This window comes from Rhinopithecus roxellana, chromosome 8 (assembly GCF_007565055.1).
Source record: "Rhinopithecus roxellana isolate Shanxi Qingling chromosome 8, ASM756505v1, whole genome shotgun sequence".
In the NCBI taxonomy this organism is placed as follows: Eukaryota; Metazoa; Chordata; class Mammalia; order Primates; family Cercopithecidae; genus Rhinopithecus; species Rhinopithecus roxellana.
Window position 1 is genome coordinate 87,181,272 of NC_044556.1, and position 27,874 is coordinate 87,209,145.

At 42.0% G+C, this 27,874-nt stretch overlaps 1 protein-coding gene across 1 annotated transcript in view; it reads left to right on the forward strand.

Moving 5' to 3' along the window:
• The first annotated feature begins 22,825 nt into the window (after positions 1-22,825).
• FBXO28 (F-box protein 28) overlaps positions 22,826-27,874 on the forward strand; it is a 41,389-nt gene continuing 36,340 nt past the window's right edge. The window contains exon 1 of the mRNA XM_010382260.2: positions 22,826-23,129. Within this exon, the coding sequence (XP_010380562.1) occupies positions 22,863-23,129 (267 nt within the window). The 5' untranslated portion in view covers positions 22,826-22,862. The remainder of the gene's footprint in view (positions 23,130-27,874) is intronic.

A 27,874-nucleotide genomic window follows, 5' to 3' on the forward strand; every position in this document is an offset into this window, starting at 1 on the left:
CTCTACTGCCACCATCCTAGCGCAAGCCAACACTGTCTCTGCCCTGGAATATTAAAATAGATTCCTGACTATTCTACCGATATCCTCTTCCAATTCAATATCCACCCAGAAGCTGGTGACATTTTCTTTTAGTGGTGGTTTTTTTTTTTTTGGTTTGTTTTTTGTGGGTTGTTTTTTTTTTTTTTTTTTTTTTTTTTTTTTTTTTTTTTTTTTTTGAGACACCCAGGCTGGAATATAGTGGTGCATTCTCGGCTCACTGCAACCCTCACCTCCCAGGTTAAAGCAATTCTCCTGTCTCAGCTTCCCCAGTAGCTGGGATTACAAACGTGCACCACTACACTTGGCTAATTTTTGTGTTTTTAGTAGAGACGGGGTTTTGCCATGTTGGCCAGGCCAGTTTCAAATTCCTGACCTCAGGTGATCCGCCCACCTCAGCCTCCTAAAGCACTGGAATTACATGTGTGAGCCACCACGCCCAGCTGCTGGTGACATTTTCAAATCAGAATATGTTATCTTCTGATGAAAAGACCACAAACTTCAGTGTCCAGAGTTTTTACTGCCATTTCATTATGTAGGCATGATTGATGTAGGTCATGTGCTGTGATTAAACTCAATCTCCAAACTCCTCTGCTCCCTGAAAGTTGAGTCGAAAGTTTGAACTCTCTAATCACATAGTTGGTCATTCCAGCATGGCCAATGACTATACTGAAACTATTTAGGGGTCCATCAGGAATCATCTCATTAGCATAAATTCAGGCGTGGTTGAGGGGCCCACCATGAGTAACAAAGACTCAGGTATAACTCAGGAAATTCCAAGGATTTAGAGGTTACCTCTCAGGAACCAGAACCAAAGATCAGGCAAATTCTGTGTTATACAACAGACCAACTGTTCAGGTCTGAATGTTTAGCTTCCTTGAGCCCTTAGAATAAAATGTAATCATCTTCCTATGGTCTAGAAGACTCTATGTGATCTACCTCTTGCCTATTACCTCCCTCTCATTATCATCCAACCCCCTGGCTTTCTTTCAGAAGCACCAAGTTCATTCTGACCTGGTATTCTCTTGCTTGAATCTCTGATGGTTAATTTTTTATGTGTCAACCTGACAGGGCTATGGGGTGAAATGGCCTTTTGAAGACTCAGTGACTCAAATGTCCATGGTCTCCACTTCTACTACTAAAGGAAAATGCACTTATAAAGAGATGGAAGAGATGTATTAGAGAAGGTTTGCAAGTATTCCTGTTGCAGGTAAACATGAAACTATTTTACCAATTTCTACCAATGTTGAAATATCTTATGTTCCAGTCTTAGCCACTCTGACCTTAAAATATTCAAACTCTTTAATTCATTAATGTCTGATATAGTTTGGACATTTGTCCCCTCCAAAACTCATGTTGAAATGTAATCCCCAATGTTGGAGGTAGGGCATGGTAGGAGGTGTTTGGGTCATATTGGCAGATCCCTCATGAACGTCTTGGTCCTGTGCTCATGATAATGAGTGAGTTCTCATAAGATCTGGTTGTTTAAAAGTGTGTGACACATCCTGCCCCCCTTGCTGCCTATCTCCTGCTCTTACTCTTGCCATGTGACAGGGCTGCTCCCACTTCACCTTCCACCATGATTGTAAGCTTCCTAAGGCTCCACTAGAAACAGATGCTAGAGCCATACTTGTACAGCCTGCAGAACTGTAAGCCAGTTAAACCTCTCCTCTTTTCTTTATAAATTACCCAACCTCAGTTATTTCTTTGTAGCAATGCAAGAACAGCCTAACACAGTATCACTTCTGATAAATTATTCTAAAATATTTTTAATTTTTAATTTTAATCTATAATGTAAGTAAAAAATTAGAAACAACCAGAGTGTCCAATATTTGGTAAATGGATGGGTTAACTATAGGCGTTTTTTCTTTTTGAGATGGAGTCTCGCTCTGTCACCCAAGCTGGAGTGTAGTGGTGCCATCTCGGCTCACTGCAAACTCTGCCTCCTGGGTTCAAGCAATTCTCCTGGCCTCAGCCTCCCAAGTAGCTGGGATTACAGGCACCTGCCACCACACCCAGCTAATTTTTGTATTTTTAGTAGACACCAGATTTCACCATGTTGGCCAGGCTGGTCTCGAACTCCTGACCTCAAATGATCTGCCCGCCTCAGCCTCCCAAAGTGCTGGGATTACAGACGTGAGCCACTGTGCCCAGCCTAGACATTTGACATTATAATTACCAACTGCTATGGTCTGAATGTCTATGCCCCCCAAAATTCATATATTGAAACCTATTCCCTAATGTGATAGTATTAAGAGGTGGGGGTTTGGGGAGGTGATTAGGTTATAAGGGTGGAGCCCTTACGAATGAGATTAGTGCCCTTATGTAAGAGGTCCAAGAAAACTTACTCATCCTTCCCACCAAGTGAGGACACAGCAAGAAGGCATCATCTATGAAATAGAATGAGCCTTCACTAGACATGAAATCTGCTGGCACTTTAATCTTGGACTTTGCAGCCTCTAGAACTGTATGTAAGGCATAAATTTATATTGTTTATAAGCCACCAAGTTTATGGTATTTTTATTACAGCAGTTTGAATGAACTAAGTCACCAACCTTATATAACATCAAGGAAAAAATACTTCTAATATGTTATATATATTTTTAAAACACCAAAATGTATTTACTTTTTTTTTAGACAGGGTCTTGCTGTGTTACCTAGGCTGAAGTGCACTGGCCCAATCATGGTTCACTGCAGCCTCAACCTCCTGGACTCAACTGATCCTCCTGCCTCAGCCTCCTGAATAACTTGGACCACAGGTGCTCGCCACCATGCCTAGTTAATTTTTTTTTTTTTTTTTTTTTTTTTTTTTTTTTTTTTTTGTAGAGACAAGGTCTTGCTATGTTGCCCAGGCTGGTCTTGAATTCCTGGGCTCAAGCAATTCTCCCACCTCAGTCTCCCAAAGTGCAAAGTTTAAATTTGTAAATTTTTGGCCGGGTGCGCTGGCTCACGTTTGTATTCTCAGCACTTTGGGAAGCCAAGGCGAGTAGATCACTTGAGGTCAGGGGTTCATGACTAGCCTGGCCAACATGGTGAAAGAGACCCTGTCTCTACAAAAAATACAAAAATGGTGCCATGTACCTGTATTCCCAATTACTCAGGAGACTGAGGCCAGGAATCACTTGAACTCAGGAAGCAGAGGTTGCAGTGAGCTGAGATTGTGCCACTGCACTCCAGCCTGGGTGACAGAGTGAAACCTTGTTTCAAAAAAATATAATAAATAAATAAATTTGTAAATGTTTATGTTAAAAATATGTGAAATGAGAGTATAGTATGCAAGGAATTGCAGAGAACTGAAACTACTGTATTAGAATAGCAAAAATAGAGGTAGTTTATGTTTTTTAAATTTTTCTTTAATGCTGGTTCAATACATTTTTTTTTTTTTTTTGAGACGGAGTCTGGCTCTGTTGCCCAGGCTGGAGTGCGGTGGCCGGATCTCAGCTCACTGCAAGCTCCGCCTCCCAGGTTCACGCCGCCATTCTCCTGCCTCCGCCTCCCAAGTAGCTGGGACTACAGGCGCCCACCTCGTCGCCCGGCTAGTTTTTTGTATTCTTTAGTAGAGACGGGGTTTCACCGTATTAGCCAGGATGGTCTCGATCTCCTGACCTTGTGATCCACCCGTCTCGGCCTCCCAAAGTGCCGGGATTACAGGCTTGAGCCACCGCGCCCGGCCTGGTTCAATACATTTTTACAAGAAAAATTTTATACAAAACAAAATGATGTTTACTTTCAGATCTTGTGGGTACTATTCAGCAATGTATGCCTGAAGACCGGTTTTTCCAAACCTGCTGAACCTAAGAACTCCCTGAAGTTCTTGTTAATATAGGTTCCCTGGACCCGCCCCAGATGCATTGAATCCACATCTCCAGAGAAGGTACCCAAGAATCTTTGTTTTTAATAAGCACTGATGATTTGGCAACCACTAATTTAGGGCGCAAATGACGTCATTGTGACTTGAAAGAGCCTGTGTCCACCAATTGACTTGCACCCATAAGTATATGTTTCTCATGCCTCCTTATTCCCTCTTATTAAAGAACCTCAACCTTATTCTTCTATGAGCTCAAAGGATAGCAATGTTCTCAAGTAATACATACTAACAGAAAAGAAAATTAGAGCCTGACTTAGGTTACTCAACGAATTACAGGTAGAGAGCAGACCAAAATACTATTTATGCAATCTGCAGGCAGAAAAAATGAAGCTATTTTTTTTAGTGACATTAAAATGATTGCAATGATAGATTGGGAAGAGGGTAATAACAGAAGAAGGAAGTAGATAGAAACACAAAATCAAGCTTCCTATAGTCAGAGGGAAAGATACCCCTGTTCCTTCATTTTCCTTCCCACCCTCAGCCCAAGTTAAGGGTAAGTGGCTACATAGTCAGAGTCCGTCCAGGAACCCAGCTCAAGTTTTGTTAGGCTAAATGCTGTGAAGAAGTTCCCAGGGGGAAATGGTGGCCATATATTCATTTCCAATATGTGACAAGGTGGAAGGGTGTTTCCAGAACCTGTCAAATGAACTGTGAAGATACGTACTGGGAGAGTCAAGAGAAAGAACAAAGTACAAAACAGGTCAAGTGACTCAGTGGTTTGGTTCTAGACCACATACCCCCTTTTTTAGGCAACAGCCAAACTGATGATGAGAGCAGCCAAGTTACTTAGCGCCCCTATAGTAGTCCGTTCTCACACTGCTATAAAGAACTGCCTGAGACTGGGTAATTTATAAAAGAAAGAGTTTTATTTTTTTTTTTTTTTTTTTTTTTTTTTTTTTTTTTTTTTGAGATGGAGTCTCGCTCTGTCGCCCAGGCTGGAGTGCAGTGGCTGGATCTCAGCTCACTGCAAGCTCCGCCTCCCGGGTTCACGCCATTCTCCTGCCTCAGCCTCCCGAGTAGCTGGGACTACAGGCGCCCGCCAGGTCGCCCGGCTAGTTTTTTGTATTTTTAGTAGAGACGGGGTTTCACCATGTTAGCCGGGATGGTCTGGATCTCCTGACCTCGTGATCCGCCCGTCTCGGCCTCCCAAAGTGCTGGGATTACAGGCTTGAGCAAGAAAGAGTTTTAATTGACTCATAGTTCCGCATGGCTGGGGAGGCCTCAGGAAACTTTAATCATGGCAGAAGGAGAAGCAAATACGTTCTTCTTCACACAGCGGGAGGAGAGAGAAGAATGACAATCAAGCGAAAAGAGAAGCTCCTTGTAAAACCATCACAGCTTGTGAGAGCTTCACTATCACAAGGACAGCATGGGGGAAACCACTCCCATGATTCAATTACCTCCCACCAGGTCCCTCCCACCACACATGTGGATTACGGAAACTACAACGCAAGATGAGATCTGGGTGGGGACACAGCCAAATCATATCAGCCCTCCACTGTACTGGACAAGAGCCTCCCCCTACTATGCATCTTGCTGGCCCAGCCCATAAGATTAGGCAACTGCCTGCCCTGGTTTTCCACTTAACTCTGCAAGTTCACCCTTAGTCCAGCCCAGAACATTACTAGCTCACCTAGGAATTCTCGTGCATGCCTTTTTCTCATCAGCCTCTCCCCATTCACCTCCTGCTGTCTGAGATGATTTCTTAAACCATAGTTCTGCCAAATATTGCTCCAACCCACTAGATAAAATCTCCTTTGATAAGAATATCATGATCCATGTGCCACTGCACCCCAGCCTGGGCAACAGAATGAGACACTGTCTCAAAAAAAAAAAAAAGAAAGAAAAAGAAAGAAAGAAAAAAGTCATGGTCCAGTTCGTGAAACCCCTTGGGTTAACGGACTGCTGGCTCCTCCATCCTAAGGAGCAGTTTCTCCCACTCTGGTTCCACCTAGTGCCTTAACCTAAGCCCTTGATGTTATACTCAAGTCATCATAAGAGATGACTGATAGACAAAGGACATCAGAATGATGCTCAATGATGCACACCTGCATCTGAAATTTTGTAATAGTGCTGAGGATAAATACACCTTCACAGGGTAACAATTGTTTATTTCCTTCAGAGACAACAATGCTTCAAGAATCTCAGAACCTGAGCAGAAAGGCAGGCATGTAGCTCTTTAAAAGTTCTTCTCCCCAGTCTCCTACTTTCTGAGATGCATTCAAATCTGGTGAATGGGGTCTGAACCACAATTATTAGTTCAGAACCCATCATTTAAATTCAGAAATATTCCTGACACCCCCAAATCTTCAGCCCTTGCCATCCAGTTTTCTCCTATAATATTAGTTCTCCCATTTCATGCCTCCAAATCTGCAATCCACCCTTTTCAGTTCTTGGTGTCTTCTGTTCTGACATGCGACAAGTTGCCTTTGCCCCTTAACTCTGTCCTCACTTCCTAATCTGGTTCTGATGTACTTCTGCTGCACCTGCTTCCACTACTGATACCCTAAAACATGCTTCTTCCAGTGGGTGCAAGACAATGACCAGGGGACACTAAAGACATCAGAAATGCTGTGTGGTGTATTTCTACCCAAAATTTGCAGACGTTTCTTCTTTTGAAAGCTGCAGAATCATTCTGGCTTATTGTTTATGGCTTAGGACTCCAAACCATGGTGTCACATTTAAATGAAACCTAGAAAAGATATGAAGCAGTTATTAATGAGAGTTGTCATCTCCAGGACTGTAATTTCTGTCAAAGACTCCATAGACCGGAGTCTCCAGTTAGTCTTAAATCAGAAACACTTGATCCTGAAGCTGCATAGATTAGGATTTCACTTGGGGAAGATGATCCTTCACAGTGCATACGGACTGTGGCTCACACAGCTGACAGCTGCTCTATCCACAAATGCCCAGTCCCTGAAGATGGCAGGCAGTGATGCTGAACCCTCATTGTTAAACAGCTGAACAAACACTTCACCCCTATTCCAGACCAATGGCTAATTAACTTTGAACACTGCCCATTGTGCATCATTATAGTTTTGTCTAATTCATTAGATATTTGCAAGCTTCTACTATGCCAATGTACCATGTCAGGTACTTGAGACATACAAAGATAAATGAGACAAGTTCTCAGCTGGACGCAGTGGCTCATACCTGTAATCCCAGCCCTTTGGGAGGCCAAGGCAGGCGGATCACTTGAGGTCAGGAGTTTGAGACCAGCCTGGCCACAAAACATGGTGAAACCCCGTCTCTACTAAAAATACAAAAATTAGCCAGGTGTGGTGGTTGGGCGCCTATAATCCCAGCTACTCAGGAGGCAGAGACAGGAGAATCACTTGAACCTGGGAGGCAGACATTGCAGTGAGCCGAGATCGTGCCACTGCACTCCAACCTGGGCAGACTCCGTCTCAAAGAAAAAAAAAGAGACAAGTTCTGTCTTGAGAAGAATTATAAATCCAAACCTAGATTTTAAAAATCAAATATATTTATTTATTAGAAAAAGTCAAATGATGACCTATCTCCCACAAACTTTATGAAAATTACTTAAGTAGAGGCCAGTGTCTGAAACTAAGAGGCAAATGGCAACAACAACAAAAAAAAGTAAAAAGAATTCTGAAATAGTTACTGCTCAGAAAATCGAATTACAACGGTACTGTGAATTTCAGTACACAGTTACACAATTACCACAGCTTTTTTACAGATTTGGGGGTAAAACATAAATACAGACAGAGCCTACAGTATGCCTGAGAAACAGGTGTGGAGCTTATTTACCATGAGATTCTCAGCGTTTCTGATTTGGTAGATCTTGGGTACGGTGCAAAAATCTTAATTTTTTTTTTAAACAAGATCTTGCTGTGTTGCTCAGGCTTGCCTCAAACTCCTGGGCTCAAACTCCTGGGCAAACTCCCTTGCCTCAACCTCCTGAGTAGCTAGGACCACAGGTGTGTGTCACTGCACCCGGCTAGAACCTTACTTATTATTATTATTATTATCATCATCATTTGCATTTTCTGTAGAGACGGGGTTTCACCATGTTGGCCAGACTGGTCTTCAACTCCTGTCCTCAAGTGATTGCCCACTTCACCCTCCCAAAGTGCTGAGATTACAGGCATGAGCCACCACACCCAGCCTAGAACCTTAATTTTTAACAAATGCTTCAGATGTTTCTGATCCAAGTTTCTCACCAGAATTTTGAGAAATACTGACCTTTAGCAGCAAGAGATAGACAGATAATGCCTAGCTGGCTCAAGACTAAATTGGGATATTGAGATTCAAATATCCAAATGCCCTGCTGTCTACCGACTCCTCAGCCCTCATTATCCTCCATTAAAATGTTCTCTGACTAAAGGTCATTACCCTAAGAGAAATAAATCTGAAACAGAAAGTCAAATACTACATGTTCTTACTTCTAAGTAGCAGCTAAACAACGGGTACACATGGGCATACAGAGTAGAATAATGGACACTGGAGACTCCACAAGGTGGCAAGGTGGAGAGGGGATGAGGGTTGAAAAATTACTTATTGCGTACAATGTTCTCTATTTGGGCGATGGGTACACAAAAAGCCAGAGTTCACTACCATATAATATATGCAAAAGAAATCTGTACTTGTACCCCCTAAATCTATAAAAAAAAAAGTTAATTTTTTTAATAAAATAAAATGTTCTCTGAAAGTGAGAGAAGGGTCCTGCAGCAAGTGAAAGATGCCAACGCTTAAGATGCATTTGCTTTATGAAGCTGGGCATGGTGACTCATGCCCTGTAATCCCAGCACTTTGGGAGGCCACGGCAGGTGGACTGCTTGAGCTCAGGTGTTCAAGACCAGCCTGGGAAACAGGGCGAAACCCAGTATCACAAAAAAATACAAAAATTAGTCAGGCATGTGGCATGCACCTGTAGTCCCAGCTATGCAGGAGGCTGAGGTGGGAGGATGGCTTGAGCCTGGGAGGGGGAAATTGCAGTGAGCCAAGATCGCACCACTGCTCTCTAGACTGGGCAATAGAGCAAGACCCTGTCTCAAAAAAAAAAAAAAAAAGATTCATTTGCTTTATGGAAAATCCAATTCTGCAAAGAAGTGAGCCACGAAAATATTTGGGTAAAGGACTTTCCAGGCCAAAAGAATGACGCTGAGGAGGGAGAAAGTTTGGTGTGAGAAGGAAAGAAAGACAGTGAGACTGAAGCAAAAGAGAGAAGAGGCATAAACCATGAGGTCAGAGCAAACCCAGAAGACAGACTTTATCAAGTCTTATGTGTCTTTGTGAGGATGTTGGGCTTTTATTGAGTGGAATGGGAACCATTGAGCAAAGAGATGTGATCAGACTTATATTACAATAACATCATTCTAGCTGCTGGATCGAGAACAGACTGAAAGGGGGTCAGGGGGGATGCAGGGACATCAGTTAAGAGGCTGTTACAATAACCCAGACAAGAGATGATGGCAACTTGGTCAAGCATCAGAGATGGTAAGAAGTGGTAAGATTTCCAACGTGTTCCAAAAGTGGAGCCTATGGGATTTGCTGATGGATTGGATGTGGGATGTGAAAGAGAGGAGTCAAGAATGATTTCAACTAAGGAGGATGGGGTTTCCTTGTGGGGTAATGAAAATATTCTAAAATGGATTGTGGTAATGGTTACATCACTGTGAATATACTAAAAACCAGTGAATTGTATACTTTAGGTAGATAAACTGTTCGATACATATAATATCTCAATAAAATTGTTTTTTTTTTTTTTAAAAAAAAGAATGATTTCAAGATTTTTGGTCTGAGCAACAGGAAGAGTGAAGTCACCCCTCTAATGAAATAAGGAACACTTTGGGAAGAACCAGTTTAACGGAGCTCAGTTGGGGATACAGTAAGTTGGGAGATGCAAAATTTGAGATGCCTATTAAATATCTAAATAGAGAAACTCCTTAGGCAGTTGGATATTTGAATCTCAAATTCACAAGAATGGTCTGGGCTGGAGATATGTTTGTTTTAAAAGCCAAGGACAGTGGCTCCCACTTGTAATCCTAGCACTTTGGGAGACCAAGGTGGGAGGACTGCTTGACCTCAGGAGTTTGAGACCAGCCTGAGGAACATAGCAAGACCTCATCTCTACTTAAAACCTTGGTGGTATGTGCCTGTAGTCTCACAGTCTCAGTTACCTGGGAGGCTGAGGTGAGGATCACTGCAGCCTAGGGCATAAAGGCTGCAGTGAGCTATGATCAAGCCGCTGTTCTCCAGCCTGGGTGACAGGGCAAGACCCTGTCTCAAAAATAAATAAATAAAAATTTTTTAATTGTAATAAATAAAAATTAAAAGGACTAGATGAGATCACCTAGAGAGTTAATGAAGGCAATAAAAAGAAGAGGTCCATCTGGGCGTGGTGGCTCATGCCTGTAATCCCAGCACTTTGGGAGCCTGAGGCAGGTGGATCATGAAGTCAGGAGTTCCAGACCAGTCTGACCAACATGGTGAAACCCTGTATCTACTAAAAATGCAAAAATTAGCCAGGCATGGTGGTGGATGCCTGTAATCCCAGCTACTCAGGAGGCTGAGGCAGAAGAATCGCTGGAACCCAGGAGGCGGAAGTTGCAGTGAGCCCAGATTATGCAACTGAACTCCAGCCTGGACGACAGAGTGAGACTCCGTCTCAAAAAAAAAAAAAAAAAAAAAAAGAGAGAGAGAGAGAAGAGGCCCAAGGACTGGGCCCTGGGACACAGCAATGTTAATTACGAGGGAGATGTTTTGGTTGCTATAGCCTTGTAGTGATTTGAACTCAGATAATGTGATGCCTCCAGATTTGTTCTTTTTGCTTAGGATTGCTTTGGCTTTTCAGGCTCTTTTTTGATTCCATATGAATTTTAGGGTTGCTTTTTCTAATTCTGTGAAAAATGACATAGTACTGTTATAAAAGTAGAAACACAGACCAATGGAACAAAACAGAGAACCCAGAAATAAAGCCAAATGCCTGTAACCAATGGATCTTCAACAAAGCAGACAAAAACACACACTGGAGAAAGGACACCCTATTCAATACATGGTGCTGGGATAATTGGACAGCCGCATGCTGAAGAATGAAACTGATTCCGTACCTCTCCCCACATACAAAAATTAACTCAAAATAGATTACAGACGCACATGTAAGACCTGAAACCATTAAGATTCTAGAAGAAAACATAGGAAAACTTCTTCTGGACATTGGCCTAAGCAAATAATTTATGACTAAGACAACAAAAGCAAAAGCAAGAAAACCAAAAATAAATAAATGAGACTTAATTAAACTAAAAAACTGTCTGCACAACAAAAGAAATAATTAACAAAGTAAATAACCTACAGAATGGGAGAAAATATTCACAAACTATACATCTGACAAAGGACTAATATCAAGAATCCACAAAGAACTGAAAAAAGAAAATCAAGAGAAAAACAATCCCATTGAAAAGCAGGCAAATGACATGAACAGACGTTTTTCAAAAGAAGATAAACAAATGGCCAAGAGGTTGGGCGTGGTGGCTCTCACCTGTAATCCCAGCACTTTGGGAGGCCAAGGCAGGCAGATCTCTTGAGGTTAAAAGTTTGAGACCAGCCCAGCCAACATGGTGAAACCCCATTTCTACTAAAAACACAAAAATTAGCCAGCGTGCTCATGCACATTTGTCATCCCAGCTACCTGGGAGACTGAGGCGGGTGGATCGTTTGAACCCAAGAGGCAGAGGTTGCAGTGAGCCAAGATCGTGCCATGGCACTCTAGCCTTGGCGACAAAGCAAGACTCCATCTCAAAAACAACCAAACAAACAAATGGCCAAGAAACATATGAAAAAATGTACAGCATCACTACCCATCAGGGAAATGCAAATTAAAACCACAATGAGATACTACCTGACCTCAGTCAAAATGGTCATCAGTAAAAAATTCATGGCCAGGCAAGGTGGCTTACACCTGTAATCCCAGCACTTTCAGAGGCCAAGGTGGGTGTATCACTTGAGGTCAGGAATTTGAGACCAGCATGGCCAACATGGTGATACCCCGTCTCTATTAAAAACACAAAAATTAGCCAGGTGTGTGGTAAGTGCCTGTGGTCCCAGTTACTCAGGAGGCTGAGGCAGGAGAATCCCTTGAACCCAGGAGGCAGAGGTTGTAGTGAGCTGAGATTGTGCCACCGCACTCCAGCCTGGGTGACACAGCAAGACCCTGTCTCAATAAATAAATAAATAAATCCAAAAATGATGGATGTTGGTGTGAATGCATTGAAAAGCGAACATTTATACACTGTTGGTGGGAATGTAAATTAGTAAAACCTCTGTGGAAAATAGTGTGGAGATTTCTCAAAGAACTAAAAGTACATCTACCATTCAATCCAGCAATCTAACTACTGGGTGTCTACTCAAAGTACGAGAAGTCATTATATCAAAAAGACACCTAAACCCATACGTTTATTGCAGCATGATTCACAACTACATAGATATAGAATCAATCTAAGCATCCGTCAACCAATGTGTGGATAAGTATATACTACATTTATATCCCATGGAATACTACTCAGTCACAAGAAAAATGAAATAATATATTTTGCAGCAACTTAAATGGAACTGGAAGCCATTATCCTAAGTGAAGTAACTCAGGAATGGAAAACCAAATACTGCATGTTTTCACTTTTAAGTGGGAGCTAAGCTATGGGTACACAGTGGTGTAATGGACATTGGAGACTTAGAAGCAGGGAGGGAGGTGAGAGATGAAAAATTACCTGCTGGGTACAATATACACTATTTAGGTGATGGGTACACTAAAAGCCCAGACTTCACCACTATGTAATTCATTCATGTAAGCAAAAACCACTTGTACCCTAAAGCTATGGAAATTAAATAGTAATAATTTTAAAAGATGCAATTGATTGATAAGGTGTAAGATTGTCTTGAAAACTTAATTTGTTACAATAATTTCAGTCTTGTGTAAAGATGCTAGAGCTAGTACACGGAATAAAGACTCTCTAGGAAGTGTTACCATACCAACAAATGCAATCAGATCTAAAAACAAAAAGAAAAAAGAATGAGGGAGATGAAGAGAGGTAGAGGAAAGGCCAGTGGAACAGAAGGAAAATCAGGATGGCATACTGACCTGAAAGCCAAGTATAGGAAGTGTTTTAAAGAAGGTAGAATCATCAACTGTCAAATGCTCCTGACAAGTCAAGTAAGGTGAGTACTAAGAATTGACCCTTGGATTTAGCAATGTGGAGGTCCCCAGAGAACTTAATAAGAGCCATTTTGATGATATGGTCAGAGTAAAAGCCTGACTGAAGTGGGATTAAGAGAGAATATGAGAAGAGAAATTGGAGGCAGCAGCAAAAGTGGCCAACTCTTTTATGACATTTGACTGTGAAGAGAAGGACAGAGATGGGGTAGTAGCCGGAAGAATAGATGAAGTGAAGAGCTGTTCTCCTAAGATGGAAGAATGGAAGAACTAATGGCATGTGTGTATGTGGAAGAGAAATAGAAGCAATCAGAAGAAACATCCACAGGCTCTTATATTTACCCATCAGTCTGCACCTACCCATGTGCTCTGCCTCCTCTTCTGTTACTTTGGATGAACTTTTTCAGTTCCCAGCTGATACCCGCATTTCCACTTGCATAACAGATCCTGTCCTCTCTCCTCTACTCAAAAAATCAGCAATTCCTTCTCTCCCACTAAAGTTTCCTTGTCTCCCACTACAATTTCTCTCTTTACCTACTATTTTGACATTGAAATAAAAAGTCAGGTCAATACTTGGATGGGGGATTGAAGGAGTGAGAAGAGAGGAGAAGATGTAAAATAACCATTTAGAAAAAGAGTAAAGGAAGTCAACTTGGAAAATATGCAGTGACTGCAGGGCAGCAGTAGAATCCACTGGAGGGTCACAATTACAAAGTTAAAGTGAAAACAGTCAGCGAGGTTGCATATATTTTGGTAGCCACTCTCAGTTCTCTAATGCAGGAAGGAGTAAGTAGAGAATTGGATTTAACAATATTCTAACCTGGCCAGGCATGATGGCTCACACCTGTAATCCCAGCACTTTGGGAGGCTGAGGCAGGCGGATCACCTGAGGTCAGGAGTTCAACATGGTGAAACCCCCTCTCTACTAAAAATACAAAAATTAGTCAGGTGTGGCGGTGGACGCCTGTAGTCCCAGCTACTTGGGAGGCTGAGGCAGGAGAATTACTTGAACCCAGGAGACGGAGGTTGCAGTGAGCTGATATCGCCCCACTACACTCCACCCTGGGCAACAGAGTGAATGAGACTCCATCAAAAAAAAAAAAAAAAAAAGGAAAAGAAAGAAAGAAAAGAAAGAGTAACTGTAGCAGGGAATTGGAACAATGAGGGATTGGCTAGTAAGAAATAAAGAAAACTCTAAAGAATAAAAGAATAGCAAATATAAGTAGTAGCCATGTTCTTTGAGCTGGGATAGAATGTCCAAGGAAAGGGCTCCCCAGGCCCAGGACCCAGATCTTGGAGGGCACAGGTGTGACTCACTAGGAAGCAGAGAAGTCGCTATGGTTCTGTGCTGGCAGAACTTGCTGGAAATCTGCCCTTTGGAATTTACCAGAAATCTGTCCTCTGAGATGTCAGGGAAAGCAGGTCATGGAGAGGTGTTGCACCAGAGACACTTTACTACAAAGCAATTCAAGGGAGAAGGTGATGCCAAGGGAAGCTGCTGGTCAATAGGTGCTACTGACTACCCTGCCAGGCAGGACATGGTGCTGGAGAACCCACCTGTGTGCTACAGGAGCTGCCAAGCAAGCACACCAAAACCAGGAAGCAAAACTCTTTGCTCTTGCAATGTCTCCCCGGAGCCCTCTACTGACATAGCTTCACACTGTGCAAGCTGATAAAGAAGAAAACATTTAATGGGCCCATATGTATTTTCACAAAGCAGGCAAAAAAGGGTGAATTTAGAGCTCAGAGGCAATTAATTGATAATTGACACAACATTTTTTAAGTAATTAAAAGCAAAAACAATCACCACTGGTCTATAGAATTAAAGTCCAAAATCCTGTGCACACCTGCACTTATCTTTCGGATGTTTGCATAATTCATGCTATTTGTTTTTACTGTTACCTTTCTTTGAAATGTCCTCACACCCTTCTTCACCTTTCAATTAACAAAACCACTGCAAGTATCCCAACATTATCGTCCTTCTAAGTCAAGGTGAAAGAGAACCTTCTCTGTGAAGTTTTCCCTGGTGTTCCCATAATTTTTGTTTACACACCTTTCTTATGGTAGAACAGAGGCAGCTGAATCACATGTCCAGAATAGTCCAGGAAATTAAGTTTATCGTCCTGAATATACAACTTTAGGAAAACTGCACATGAGAAAATAAGGAAACACCAGTCCAGTCTGCTAGGTCAGCAGAATCAATTCAGGTCATCAATGTGGTGACTGGTACTGCAGCCAGATTCACATCATCCCCAGGGTGGGAAATATTGTTTATATCTTAATATCTTCCTAGCGTTACCCATGTAGCAATCAATGAACGCTGGCTGAATCGAAAGTCTAGTGGACTACCTTTTTCTGGAGTCAAACTTTAAATTTTAAGAAATTTATCTAATCATGAAATTTCACATATTAGTCATGATAGAAAACATCTCATCTAGTCAAAAGATGTATCTTTAGGCTGGGTGCAGTGGCTCACGCCTGTAATCCCAGCACTTTCGGAGGCCAAGGCAGGCAGATCACTTGAGGCCAGGAGTTCTAGACCAGCCTGGCCAACATTGCGAAACTCCATCTCTACTAAAAATATAAAAACTAGCTGGGCATGGTGGCGCGTGCCTGTAGTCCCAGCTACTTGGGAGGCTGACGTACAAGAATCTTTTGAACCTGAGAGGTGGACGTTCCAGTGAGCCAAGATTGCACCACTGCACTCCAACTTGGGTGACAGGGCAAGACTCTGTCTTAAATAAATAAATAAATATTTTAAAAGATGGATCTTTAAAAACGCAGTTAATTGCAATCCATAGAAACTTCAAATCTCTTTTTAGTTGGGATATGAGCTCTTCCTTCATTCTTTCTAAATATATTACAAATCTGCTGACAAATAGAAAAATAATATCTAGTTTTAGCTTTTTCTGTTAATATATAAAGCCCATCTTCCTATGGCGGTACCATTGAATAGGCTACATCACCCCTCACCATGCCCCACCACACCCAACACCCCCCATCTCCTCAACACACCCCCTAACCAGGGAAGCAGAAGGATAACACTGTCCTCATTGTAGTAAATTGATTTTAACACCTTTAATCAGAGGCATTCAAAAACCTACCCATCTGCAGTCTCAGTTCATTCTCATTTCAACTGTGTGATATAAGAGAGGTAATATTCTCCGCTTTTAAAAATATGAAACTAGAAACACACAGATCTTAAGAAGCATGTGTCCATCTCATACCTGAGACCACTGTCTTGCAAAGGTCCTATTGTAGTCTATTGGCATAAAACTACATTTAGAACCTAGCACTACTCTTGAGTTCAAATATTTGTATTAGTTACAAATAACTGTTGTGATTGGAAAACATATCCAAAACAAGAATTGATTTTAATAATTGAAACAAATCCAAAACAAATATTGATTCTAATAAGTGAAACAAATCTATCATTTGCTTTGAAATTCTCTTCATTAAAAATATGTAGGGGCTCACACCTGTAATCCCAGCACTCTAGGAGGCTGAGGCGGGCAGATCACTTGAGCTCAAGAGTTCAAGACCAGCCTGGGCAACATGGTGAAACCTGTCTCTACAAAAATACAAAAATTAGCCAGGTGTGGTGGTATACACCTGTAGTCCCAGCTACTTGGGAGGCTGAGGTGGAAAAATGGCCTGAGCCCAGGAGGCGGAATTTGCAGTGAGCTGAGATCATGCCACTGCATTTTAGCCTAGGTGACAGGGTCAGACCCTGCATCAAATAAATAAATAAATATGAACTTAAATAAATTTTAAAATGTAGGAGATACAAGGGCACAAATCCAATATATATAAACAGAATCATTTGAATGAGCTACTGGTGGGAACTAGTTTAAATTGTTCCCTACATTGTATTTATTCTATTGTTAGATCAATATGATTCTATTCAATGTGTTCTATTGTTAGGTCACCTAATCTGGATGTTAACTGGCTGACCGCAAGCGGAGAGTTAAGGGAGTGGGAAAGCATGTCCACTTCAAGCAAACAAGTAATGATTGGATTTATAAAATAAAGTTAGAGAGTGATGATTCTTTTTTTTTTTTTTTTGAGAAGGAGTCTCGCTCTGTCGCCCAGGCTGGAGTGCAGTGGCCAGATCTCAGCTCACTGCAAGCTCCGCCTCCCGGGTTCACGCCATTCTCCTGCCTCAGCCTCCTGAGTAGCTCGGACTACAGGCGACCGCCACCTCGCCCAGCTAGTTTTTTGTATTTTTTAGTAGAGATGGGGTTTCACCATGTTAGCCAGGGTGGTCTCGATCTCCTGAACTCGTGATCCACCCGCCTCGGCCTCCCAAAGTGCTGGGATTACAGGCCTGAGCCACCGCGCCCAGCCGATGATTCATATTTTAAAGGATTTTCTACAGGTTTCCTTTACATGAGTTTCCATAATGAATTTAAAGCATGATTCTATGTACAAAAATTATATTTCAATCTTACCTATCAAGAAGCCATCTAATTTTAATTAAAAAGATAGAAAATGAATTTAATTAAGACTAAGTTGTAATAGGTTCCATGAAGAGATAGCAATATTGTAGAAGAAAAGTAAAATTACAATCTATTAGTGGAGATAAAACTAACATATTACAAATATGCAAACATGTCAGAAAGAGTCAAGCATAAAGCGTATGTTTAATGCTAAACAACCCCAAAGTAGGAGAATCAAAGGAACAACTTCAAAACTTTTGCAACAATCATAGGTAAAATGATAATTGTTCACATGCCAAGTGAATGGGGAAAGGATGTCAATTCTGACAAGCTCAACACCACCAATTAATTTCTTCGCTTCAGTTGCCCCCACTTCCCTTAACCTTTAGTCATATTTAGTTTTTTCTGCAGTTTCCACATCTACTGTGCAAAAATTAGATTCCAAAAGAAAGCTACAAAAAAAGGACATATTGGAAGCTTTAAGAATAAGACCAAGCACTAGGGAGCAGAAAGCTTCAAAATTTAATGATTTGGCCAGGCATGGTGGCTCAGGCCTGTATCCCAGCACTTTGGGAGGCTGAAGTGAGAAGATTGCTTGAGCACAGTAGTTCAATACCAGTCTGGACAATATAGTAAGACCTCATCTCTGCAAAAAATTTAAAAAGTAGCCAGGCATGGTGGTGCACACCTGTAGTCCCTACTTGGTAGGCTGAGGTAGGAACATCGTTTGAGCCCAGGAGGTCAAGGCTGCAGTAAGCTATGATCATGCCACTGCACCACAGCCTGGGTAACACAGTGAGACCCTGTCTAAAAACAAAAACAAAAACAAAAAAAACAGTGATTTGTATACCTTTATCTTTGTCATAGGATATTATAAGTATACAAAGATATGAAAAATTTAGGCAACCTTTAAATTTTTCTTTTTCTTTTTCTTTTTTTTTTTTTTTTTGAGACGGAGTCTCGCTCTGCCGCCCAGGCTGGAGTGCAGTGGCCGGATCTCAGCTCACTGCAAGCTCCGCCTCCCGGGTTCACGCCATTCTCCTGCCTCAGCCTCCTGAGCAGCTGGGACTACAGGCGCCCGCCTTGTCGCCCGGCTAGTTTTTTGTATTTTTAGTAGAGACGGGGTTTCACCATGTTAGCCAGGATGGTCTCGATCTCCTGACCTCGTGATCCGCCCGTCTCGGCCTCCCAAAGTGCTGGGATTACAGGCTTGAGCCACCGCGCCCGGCCTAAATTTTTCTGTTCTGAAAAAATTACAAGATAGTACAAGGAAGACTCTGGTATACTCTTCAACCAAATCCATCAATTAATAACACTTGTTGTATGTGCTATATTAATCTCATTATCTATTTACTTGAACCATTTGAAAGTAATTTGAGGCATCATTTCCCTCTACTCCTAAATAGAGAAATATCTCTGAGATATTGAGAGACCACACAGACCACCACAATAAAGTAGTGCAATAAACCCAGTGACACAAAAGTTTTGGTTCCCAGTGCATATAAAAGTTATGTTTATATAAAACTGTAGTCTGTTGAGTGTGCAATAGCATTATGTCTAAAAAAAGATATATCTTGGCCGGGCGCGGTGGCTCAAGCCTGTAATCCTAGCACTTTGGGAGGCCGAGACGGGCGGATCACGAGGTCAGGAGATCGAGACCATCCTGGCTAACACGGTGAAACCCCGTCTCTACTAAAAAATACAAAAAACTAGCCGGGCGAGGTGGTGGACGCCTATAGTCCCAGCTACTCGGGAGGCTGAGGCAGGAGAATGGCGTGAACCCGGGAGGCGGAGCTTGCAGTGAGCTGAGATCCGGCCACTGCACCCCAGCCTGGGCGACAGAGCAAGACTCCGTCTCAAAAAAAAAAAAAAAAAAAAAGATATATCTTAATTTTAAAATACTTTATTGCTAAAAAATGTTAATCATCTGAGCCTTTGGCGAGTCATAATCTTTTTGCTGGTAGAGGGTCTTACCGCAATTTAACAGTTGCTGCTCGAACAGGATGGTAGTTACTGAAGGTTAGGGTGGCTGCGGCAATTTTCTAAAGTAAGATAGCAATGAAGTTTGACACACTGATCGACTCTTTCACAAAGATTTTTCCATGGCATATGATGCTGTTTGATAACATCTTGCCACAGTAGAACTTTCTTTCAAAACTGGAGTCAATCTTCTCAAACTCTACCATTGCTTTATCAACTAAGTTTATGTAATATTCTAAATCCTTTGTTGTCTTTTAATAATGATCACAGCATCTTCACTAGGAGCAGATTCCACCTCAAGAAATCAATTGCTTTCCTCATTCATAAGAAGCAACTCCTCATCTATTCAATCCATTCAAGTTTGGCTTTTTTTCTCTTCTTTTTTTCTTTTTTGAGCTGGAATCTCGCTTTGTTGCCCAGGCTGAAGTGCAATGGCACGATCTCAGCTCACTGCAACCTCTGCCTCCCGGGTTCCAACAATTCTCCTGCCTCAGCCTCCTGAGTAGCTGGGATTACAGACGCATGCCACCACGCCCAGCTAATTTTTGTATTTTTAGTAGAGACGAGAGTTTGCCACATTGGCCAGGTTGGTCTTGAACTCCTGACCTCAGGTGATCCACCCACCTCGGCCTCCCAAAGTGCTGGGATTACAGGCATGAGCCACCGCACCCAGCCTCTATTCAAGTTTTATCATGAGATTGCAGCAACAATTTAGTCACATTTTCAGGCTTCACTTCTAATTTCAGTTCTCTCACTATTTCCACCATAGCTGCAGGAGAGGAAGAGAGATGGGGAAACAGCAACCAGTCAGAATACCTACATGTATTGATTACATTTGCCATCTTATATGGGCATGACTGGTGGCACCCCAAAACAATTACAATAGTAAAATAAAGATTACTTATCTGCCGGGCATGGTGGCTCACTCTTGTAATCTCAACACTTTGGGAGGCCAAAGCAAGGAGACTGATTGAGCACAGAAGTTCAAGACCAGCCTGGGCAATATGGCAAAATCCTGTTTCTACAAAAAAATACAAAAATTAGCCAGGTGTGGTGGCACACACCTGTAGTCCCAGCTACTCAGGAGGCCAGGGTTGGGGGATTGCTTGAACCCAGGCGGTGGAGGCTGCAGTGAGCCATCATCCTGTCATTGCACTCCAGTCTGGGTGACACAGTGAGATGCTGCCTCAACAAACAAAAATTACTGATCACAGCTCACCATAACAGATATAACAATAATAAAAAAGTTTGAAATATCATAGGAATTATCAAAATGTGACAGAAAGAAACAAGGTGAATACATGCTGTTGGAAAAATGGCACCAAGAGACTTGCTCAAGGATTGATACAAATCTTCAATTCATTTTTTAAAACGCAATATCTGAGAAGCACAAGAAAGCAAAGTGTAATAATACAAAGCATGCAGACAGGTGCCATGGCTCACGCCTGTAATCCCAGCACTTTGGGAAGCCGAGGTGGGTGGATCACGAGGTCAGGAGTTCGAGACCAGCCTGGCTAAGATGGTGAAACCCCGCCTCTACTAAAAATACAAAAATTAGCTACTCGGGAGGCTGAGGCAGGAGAATCGCTTGAACACAGGAGGCAGAGTTTGCACTGAGCCGCATTGCACCACTGCACTCTAGCCTGGGTGACAGAGCAAGACTCCATCTCAAAAAATAAATAAATAAATAAATAAAGGAAAACAATACAAAGCATGCTTATCCTTCAACGTGTATTTCCTAAAGACAAAGACATTGTCTTATATGACCATAATACAATTATCCAAATTGAAAAATTTAATATGATTACAATATCATCTAATATACTGTCCATTTTTAAATTTTGCCAGTTGTTACAATAATGTTCTTCATAGTTATTTCTCCCTTAATCCAGGATCCCATCCAGGACCACTCATAGATTTAGTTGCCATATCTCTTTAGTCTCCTTTAATCTGCCACAAACCCTTAGTCTTTGTCTTTCGTAACGTTAATACTTTTGAATAATTTATGGGCCAGTCATCTAGCGATGTCTACAAACGCAACTCAAGTGGTTTTTTTTCATGAATACTACATTATGCTGTGTCCTTGTCAGGGTATCATATTAATAGGCATATGATATTGGCTTCTCCTATAACTGTGATGTTAATCTCGATTCTTTGGTTATGATGGTGTACACCAAATTTCTCTATTGTAAACTTTTTTTTTTTTTTTTGAGACAGAGTCTTGCTCTGTTGCCCAGGCTGGAGTGCAGTGGTGGGCTGACAGTTCACTGCAGCCTCGAACTCCTGTGACTCAAGCAATCGTCCCATCTCAGCCTCCCGAATAGCTGGGACCACAGGTGCTGCCACTACATTTGGCGAATTTTTTGTATTTTTTATAGAGATGGGGTTTCTTCATGTTGCCCAGGCTGGTCTCCAACTCCTGGGTTAAAGTGATTCTCCTGCTTCAGCCTTACAAAGTGCTGGATTACAGGCATGAGTCACCATGCCTGGCCTTGTAAACTATTTCTTTTAATCTTTGTAAGTAATATATAATTTATGGGGAGTTATTTTGAGACAATGTAAATATCTTGTTCCTCATCACATGTTTACCTCCTAGTTTTAGTACCTTTTGATGATTCTTGCCTAAATCAGTTATTAGAATATAGTTCATATATGATAAAATTCATTAAAGCATATAGTAATTCAGTGGTTTTTGCATATTCATACGGATGTGTAATCATCACCACTAATTCCAGAGCATTTTTATCACCCCAAAAATGAAACCCTTCACCTGTTAGCAGTCATTTCCCCACTTCCCCCAGCCTCTGGAGACCAATAATCTACTTTTTATCTCTATGGATTTGCCTATTTCAGACATTCTATATAAATGCAATCATACACTATGTGGTCCTTTGTGTCTAATTTCTTTCACTTAATATGTTCTCACGGTTCATCCATGTTGTAGTTCTTGATATTTTACACCTTTTTATTTGCCTAAATCAATCATTTCTACGATTCCTGAAAAATGGTGCTAGTCTAACTACATTATTTCCGTCTACACTTATTAGGCAACATCTTTATTATCCTTTGTCAGGAAGCCCTTTAAGAAAACTGCACAGTGAAGTTCATTTTAATAGATAGGGTTTCCTTGCTCTCAAGCAGTTACTAATCTTAGACAAAAGGGTTAGGATGACCACCTTTCTTGGGGTTTACATGATCTTCCCTGACTTCCACTTGAAAGGTACCCTGTGAGTCCTCTCCGCCTGTTATCCCACAGGCTCCTCCCCACTCCTCCAGGTACCCCTTCCCCGGCGGCTGCAGGAGGAGGAAGTGACGCACCGGAAGTGTCCCTGTTCCCCTTGCAGTGGGGGTAAGGAATCAAACCCCCAAAATGGCGGCGGCGGCGGAGGACCGGATGGCAGAGGAAGGAGGCGGCAGCCACGGCGACGGCGGCTCCTCTTTGGCCTCCGGCTCTACCCAGCGACAGCCCCCACCGCCCCCGCCACAGCACCCACAACCGGGGTCCCAGGCGCTGCCAGCCCCGGCGCTGGCTCCGGACCAGCTGCCTCAAAACAACACGCTTGTGGCGCTGCCCATCGTAGCCATCGAGAACATCCTCAGCTTTATGTCCTACGACGAAATTAGCCAGCTCCGCCTGGTGAGGCCCCCGGACAACTCCTGCCTCCCTCTCCCCCCGGCCGAGGTCTGGGAGGGGAGGAGAAGAGAGCGCGTTCCCCGGGGAGGGATCCCCTCGCGAGCCCCAGCCGGCTATAGATCCGGGAGGGCGCCGCTCCGGTTCCGAACTCTCCTTTGGCGTCAGTCAGCAGGAGTGGGCTGGTTTCCAGTTGCGTCCTAGCTGCGGAGCTGGGGTTACTTCTTGAGGGAACTTCGCCCTGGGGGCTCCTTGCCTCCCGCCCGGAAGCGGGCCCTCTACGGGAGGGGTAGCGGAATTGGTCTTTCCACCTTCCGCCTGGCCTGAGAGTGGACCCGGAGAGGTCATGTCGCCTGCCTTTTGTATGCCGCTTCCAGCCCCCGGCCTGGGTTGGGGGAGAAAACTCAGAAGTAGGCAGATGACCCCAGCCAGGCTTGGTTTATCTTGCAAGAATAACGTATTGTTCCCCACCCCAACCACCCAAGTTTCCTTGTTCGAGAAGATTGAGTAGAGTAGGGTGGCTCAGCTGCCCCAAACCGGGTAGCGGTTCCGAAGAATTCAAACGTGTTTACTTAGCGTTAGCCCCAGCGCCTTAGTTGACCACTAAAGTAGAGCCTTGGGAAATGACCATTCCTGCTTTGCCTCATCCTAACGCTTCCCACCGTAGTGAAGCAACTTACCCCTTGACGGGTTTTTTCTCTTTTGCAATTTATTTTTAACTAGTGATTTACGCCCACCCACCTGCTTTAGGAGAGGTTTCTTTATACCTTAAAATCACAATAGTTCAGTCCATGATTTTTAAAAATAATGAATTTGCCATTGGGCTTTTACTTCACTCCCGAGGTATGACTGAAGGTGTGGTGAATGTTAGTTCAGTTAGATATTTTGCTGCCTTTCAGTGAATGTATCTTTAAGTGGTAAATAAATGGAAGGAGGTGGACATTTTGAAATGATTGCAAACCGATTCTATGGAGAAGCTAAATCTGTGCTGGGAATTGTTTTTAAGAGGACAAAGGCATATCTCTGAATGTGCTGTGTATAACATTTTCTTATTACTCAATATGCTATATTGTAGGCTTACTCCTCCAGTTTCAAGTGGATTATAATTGCATTTTTAAAAGAAATCATAACTTATTTGTAAAAGAGAGCTTATAAATATTAATTCAAACTGATGACCAATTTTTTTTCTAGTCAACACAGCAGTTCAACCATGCCAGTCTGCAGGATGGAAAATTTCTTCAGCTGAAAATAGATATTTCACAATTGATTGCCTCTGAATTTCCAGAACATTTTCATCCTAGAACTTCATTTAGAATCTTAAATATTCCTTCAGATTTTTACAAATGATGGCGTTTAATCAAAATTCGCGCTGTACATTCATGGTGTTGGGGAAATTGGGCATATAACATTTGTTTGAATTGAACCATTCAACTAGACAATGGCTTGGTAAAGCTTGGAATATTCACAGTTCTGTTTTGTAAGTGTTGAGAAAAACGGAGTTTTGTTTGTTTGTTGATCATATTACTGTTTTAAAAAAATGTAAAGTTGTAGGGGGAGCAGGGGAACCAGTCTGTCCTAACCAGAGTTAAAACATCCCACAATTTATGAATAAATGACATCTCTGTCAGGTGAGATATTCAGCTGCATTCTTAATTTTTAAGCAGTTCTCTGGCCTTTTAAGGTTATAAATTTATAATTTCAAACTCAGATTTTTCATAAGGAGTCCCTTCAGTACCATTGCCCACCCCCAGGAAAAGATTCTGCCCCGTTCTACATCTGCAAATAAGATTTTTCAGTGATGGGGAACTGTTTTTCTTTACTTAAGACTAATGGATAATTCTTGAATAGATTAAATGGATAATCTTTTGTGGGGATTTGGAAGTGTCTTTGCTTGGAAGGTACAATTCAGGTAACGTTATAAAAGAAAGATGTTCTTTCTTGCCACTAGGTGTCAGCATTAATTTAATTATGATCTTTTCTGAACTTGGCAGTCAAGAGAGTGCCTAGGTGTACTGTACATGCCTTCTTAAGTAGCCATTTATACCTAAAGAATCGTTTGCAAAGAATCAAGGGACTTTAGTATATGCTGCTATCTGACATATAAGTTACATAGTTCTCTTCATTGTAAGTTTATTTTTTAGCTGGAATTAAGGCTGGATATGCTTTGAAGGGGGTAATATTAAGAACAGAATTAGTTTTCATAAAGCTAAATGTCAGCTATTAGGTAGCTAGTGAGCTAATTTATATATTGTTCAGGGACTTTTTTTCTTCCTTCTCAGTTTACTTGTCTTATTGGGACCTCAGTTACAACTATGCTTAGCACCTAATGTAGACAACAGGTACACAATCCATGTACTTATTACTCTGCATTTTCTTTAAAAGTTTTGCTCTAGGCTGAAATTGCTACAATAACATTTTTCGGTTATTTGTACTGTTTAGTTGATAATAATCTTTGTTTCCTCTTACCATGAATAACTGATTTCCAAGGGACTGTGTGAATGCCTTTTTAAATTGGATTTTTGGCTGGGCATGGTGGCTCACGCCTGTAATGCCAGCACTTTGGGAGGCTGAGGTGGGCGGATCACCTGAGGTCAGGAGTTCAAGACCAGCTGGCCAACGTGGTAAAACCCCATCTTTATAAAAATACAAAAATTAGCCAGGCGTGATGGTGGGTACCTGTAATCCCAGCTGCTCGGGAGACTGATGTGGGAGAATCGCTTGAACCCGGGAGGCGGGGGTTGTAGTGAGCCGAGATCGCCATCTCAAAAAAAATAAAAATAAATTGGATTTTTTTTTTTTTTTTTTTTTTTGTGACAGAGTCTTGCTCTGTCACCCAGGCTGGAGTGCAGTGGTGCCATCTCGGCTCACTGCAACCTCCACCTCCCAGGTTGAAGTGATTCTCCTGCCTCAGCCTCCTGAGTAGCTGGAGCTACAGGCACACGCCACCATGCCCTGCTAATTTTTGTATTTTGTAGAGATGGGGTTTCACCATGTTGCCCAAGCTGGTCTTGAACTCCTGAGCTCAGGCAATCCACCCACCTAGGCCTGGATTTTTTTATTTCATTTTATTTTATTTTTTGGCCATTGACTATTGATCAGAAGATGTATCATGAGTCTGGTGGTTTCACAGAAATTACTCCTTAAATATTTGACTCCTCCAGTGTAAAATTATTTGGCTAAACACAACCTTTGAAATGACAAAACATGTACTTTGAGTTGTTTTTCCAGTAAAACAGACAAATTTGTGCTGATGCAGCGTTAGTATGTCACCCAGGCCCCCTTGGCAGGTGGGTGAGAGACTTTGAAACAAATGGCAAAGGTTAAGAAGTGAGAGCCTGGCCGAGTGCGGTGGCTCACGCCAGTAATCCCAGCACTTTGGGAGGCCAAAGTGGGCGGATCACTTGAGGTCAGGAATTCGATACCAGCCTGGCCAACATGGTGAAACCCCCATCTCTACCAAAAATATAAAAAATTGGCCAGGTGTGGTGGCACACTCCTGTAATCCCAGCTACTCAGGAGGCTGAGGCAGGAGAATCACTTGAACCCAGGAGGCGGAGGCTGCAGTGAACTGAGATGGTGCCACTGCACTCCAGCCTGGGTGACAGAGCGAAATTCTGTTTCAAAAAAAGAAAAAAGAAGTGAGATCCTACCTTCAGGAGCAGATCAGAGCTAACTTTGAACCTATGTAACTTTGGCTCATGAGCATTATATTCTCACCTGCTGAAAAACAAGTATAGGGAGCTTTTTAAATTATTTATTTATTTTTAATTTTTGAGACAGGATCTCCCTCTGTCGCCCAGGCTGGAATGCAGCGGCGCGATCACAGCTCACTGAAGCCTTGATTTTGTGTATTTTTTGTGGAGATGAGGTTTCTCCATGTTGCCCAGGCTGGTCTTAAGTTTAAACTCCTGTGCTCAAGTGGTCCGCCCACCTCAGCCTTCCAAAATGCTGGGATTACAGATGTGAGCCCCTGCACAGTATAAAAAGGGGAAAAAATTTTTTCTATTTATTTAAAGTACAATATAAAAAGGGAAAAAAATTATCGTGTTTCAAACACTGCATTATATAATTTTACCTGCCCTACAGGAGGCTTTTAAAAGATGTTTTAGAGAGATACTGTCAATTTTTTTCCTCTGCGGTTCAACTGGAGCTCTTATTTTAATTGAAATCCTCTTAGTGTTTCAGAACTTGAATTTGACTAAAGGTTAAGTTGAGAATTCTTGCTTATTTTCTGGAATGAATTTTCCAGTCAGCGACAAAATACATAAATGCGTGCTTTTGTCTCAAGATATTTCTCTGGAGCACTTTAGCTAATTAAATGTTACCTATTTATAGTTCCTTTCGCATCTTTTCTTCAAATATGTTAGAAAATTTTAGTTATAGAGTGGGTTGGTTGGTAGGAAATATGAAGGAAAATGAAGAACCATTACTTCTTTTTTTGTTTTTGTTTTTAAGTAGGCAAGCTGTCTTCATTGTATCTCTCACTCTGCGCAAGAGTTCTGTTTTTTTGGTCTGAAGACACCTTTACACTTTTAAAAGTTATTGAAGACCCAGAGAACTTACCTTGGAAAATTCTAGAAAACACAAGAATACACAGAACATATTCCATTAGCTGTCAGAACAATAATGTCAGCACATGTCATATTGCTTCTGGAAAATTCCACAGGATACTTGTGAGAGAATGAGTGGAAAAGGCAAATAACTTCTTGGTACTCTGAGAATCTGAGAATAGTTTGGTCTTGCAAACCTCC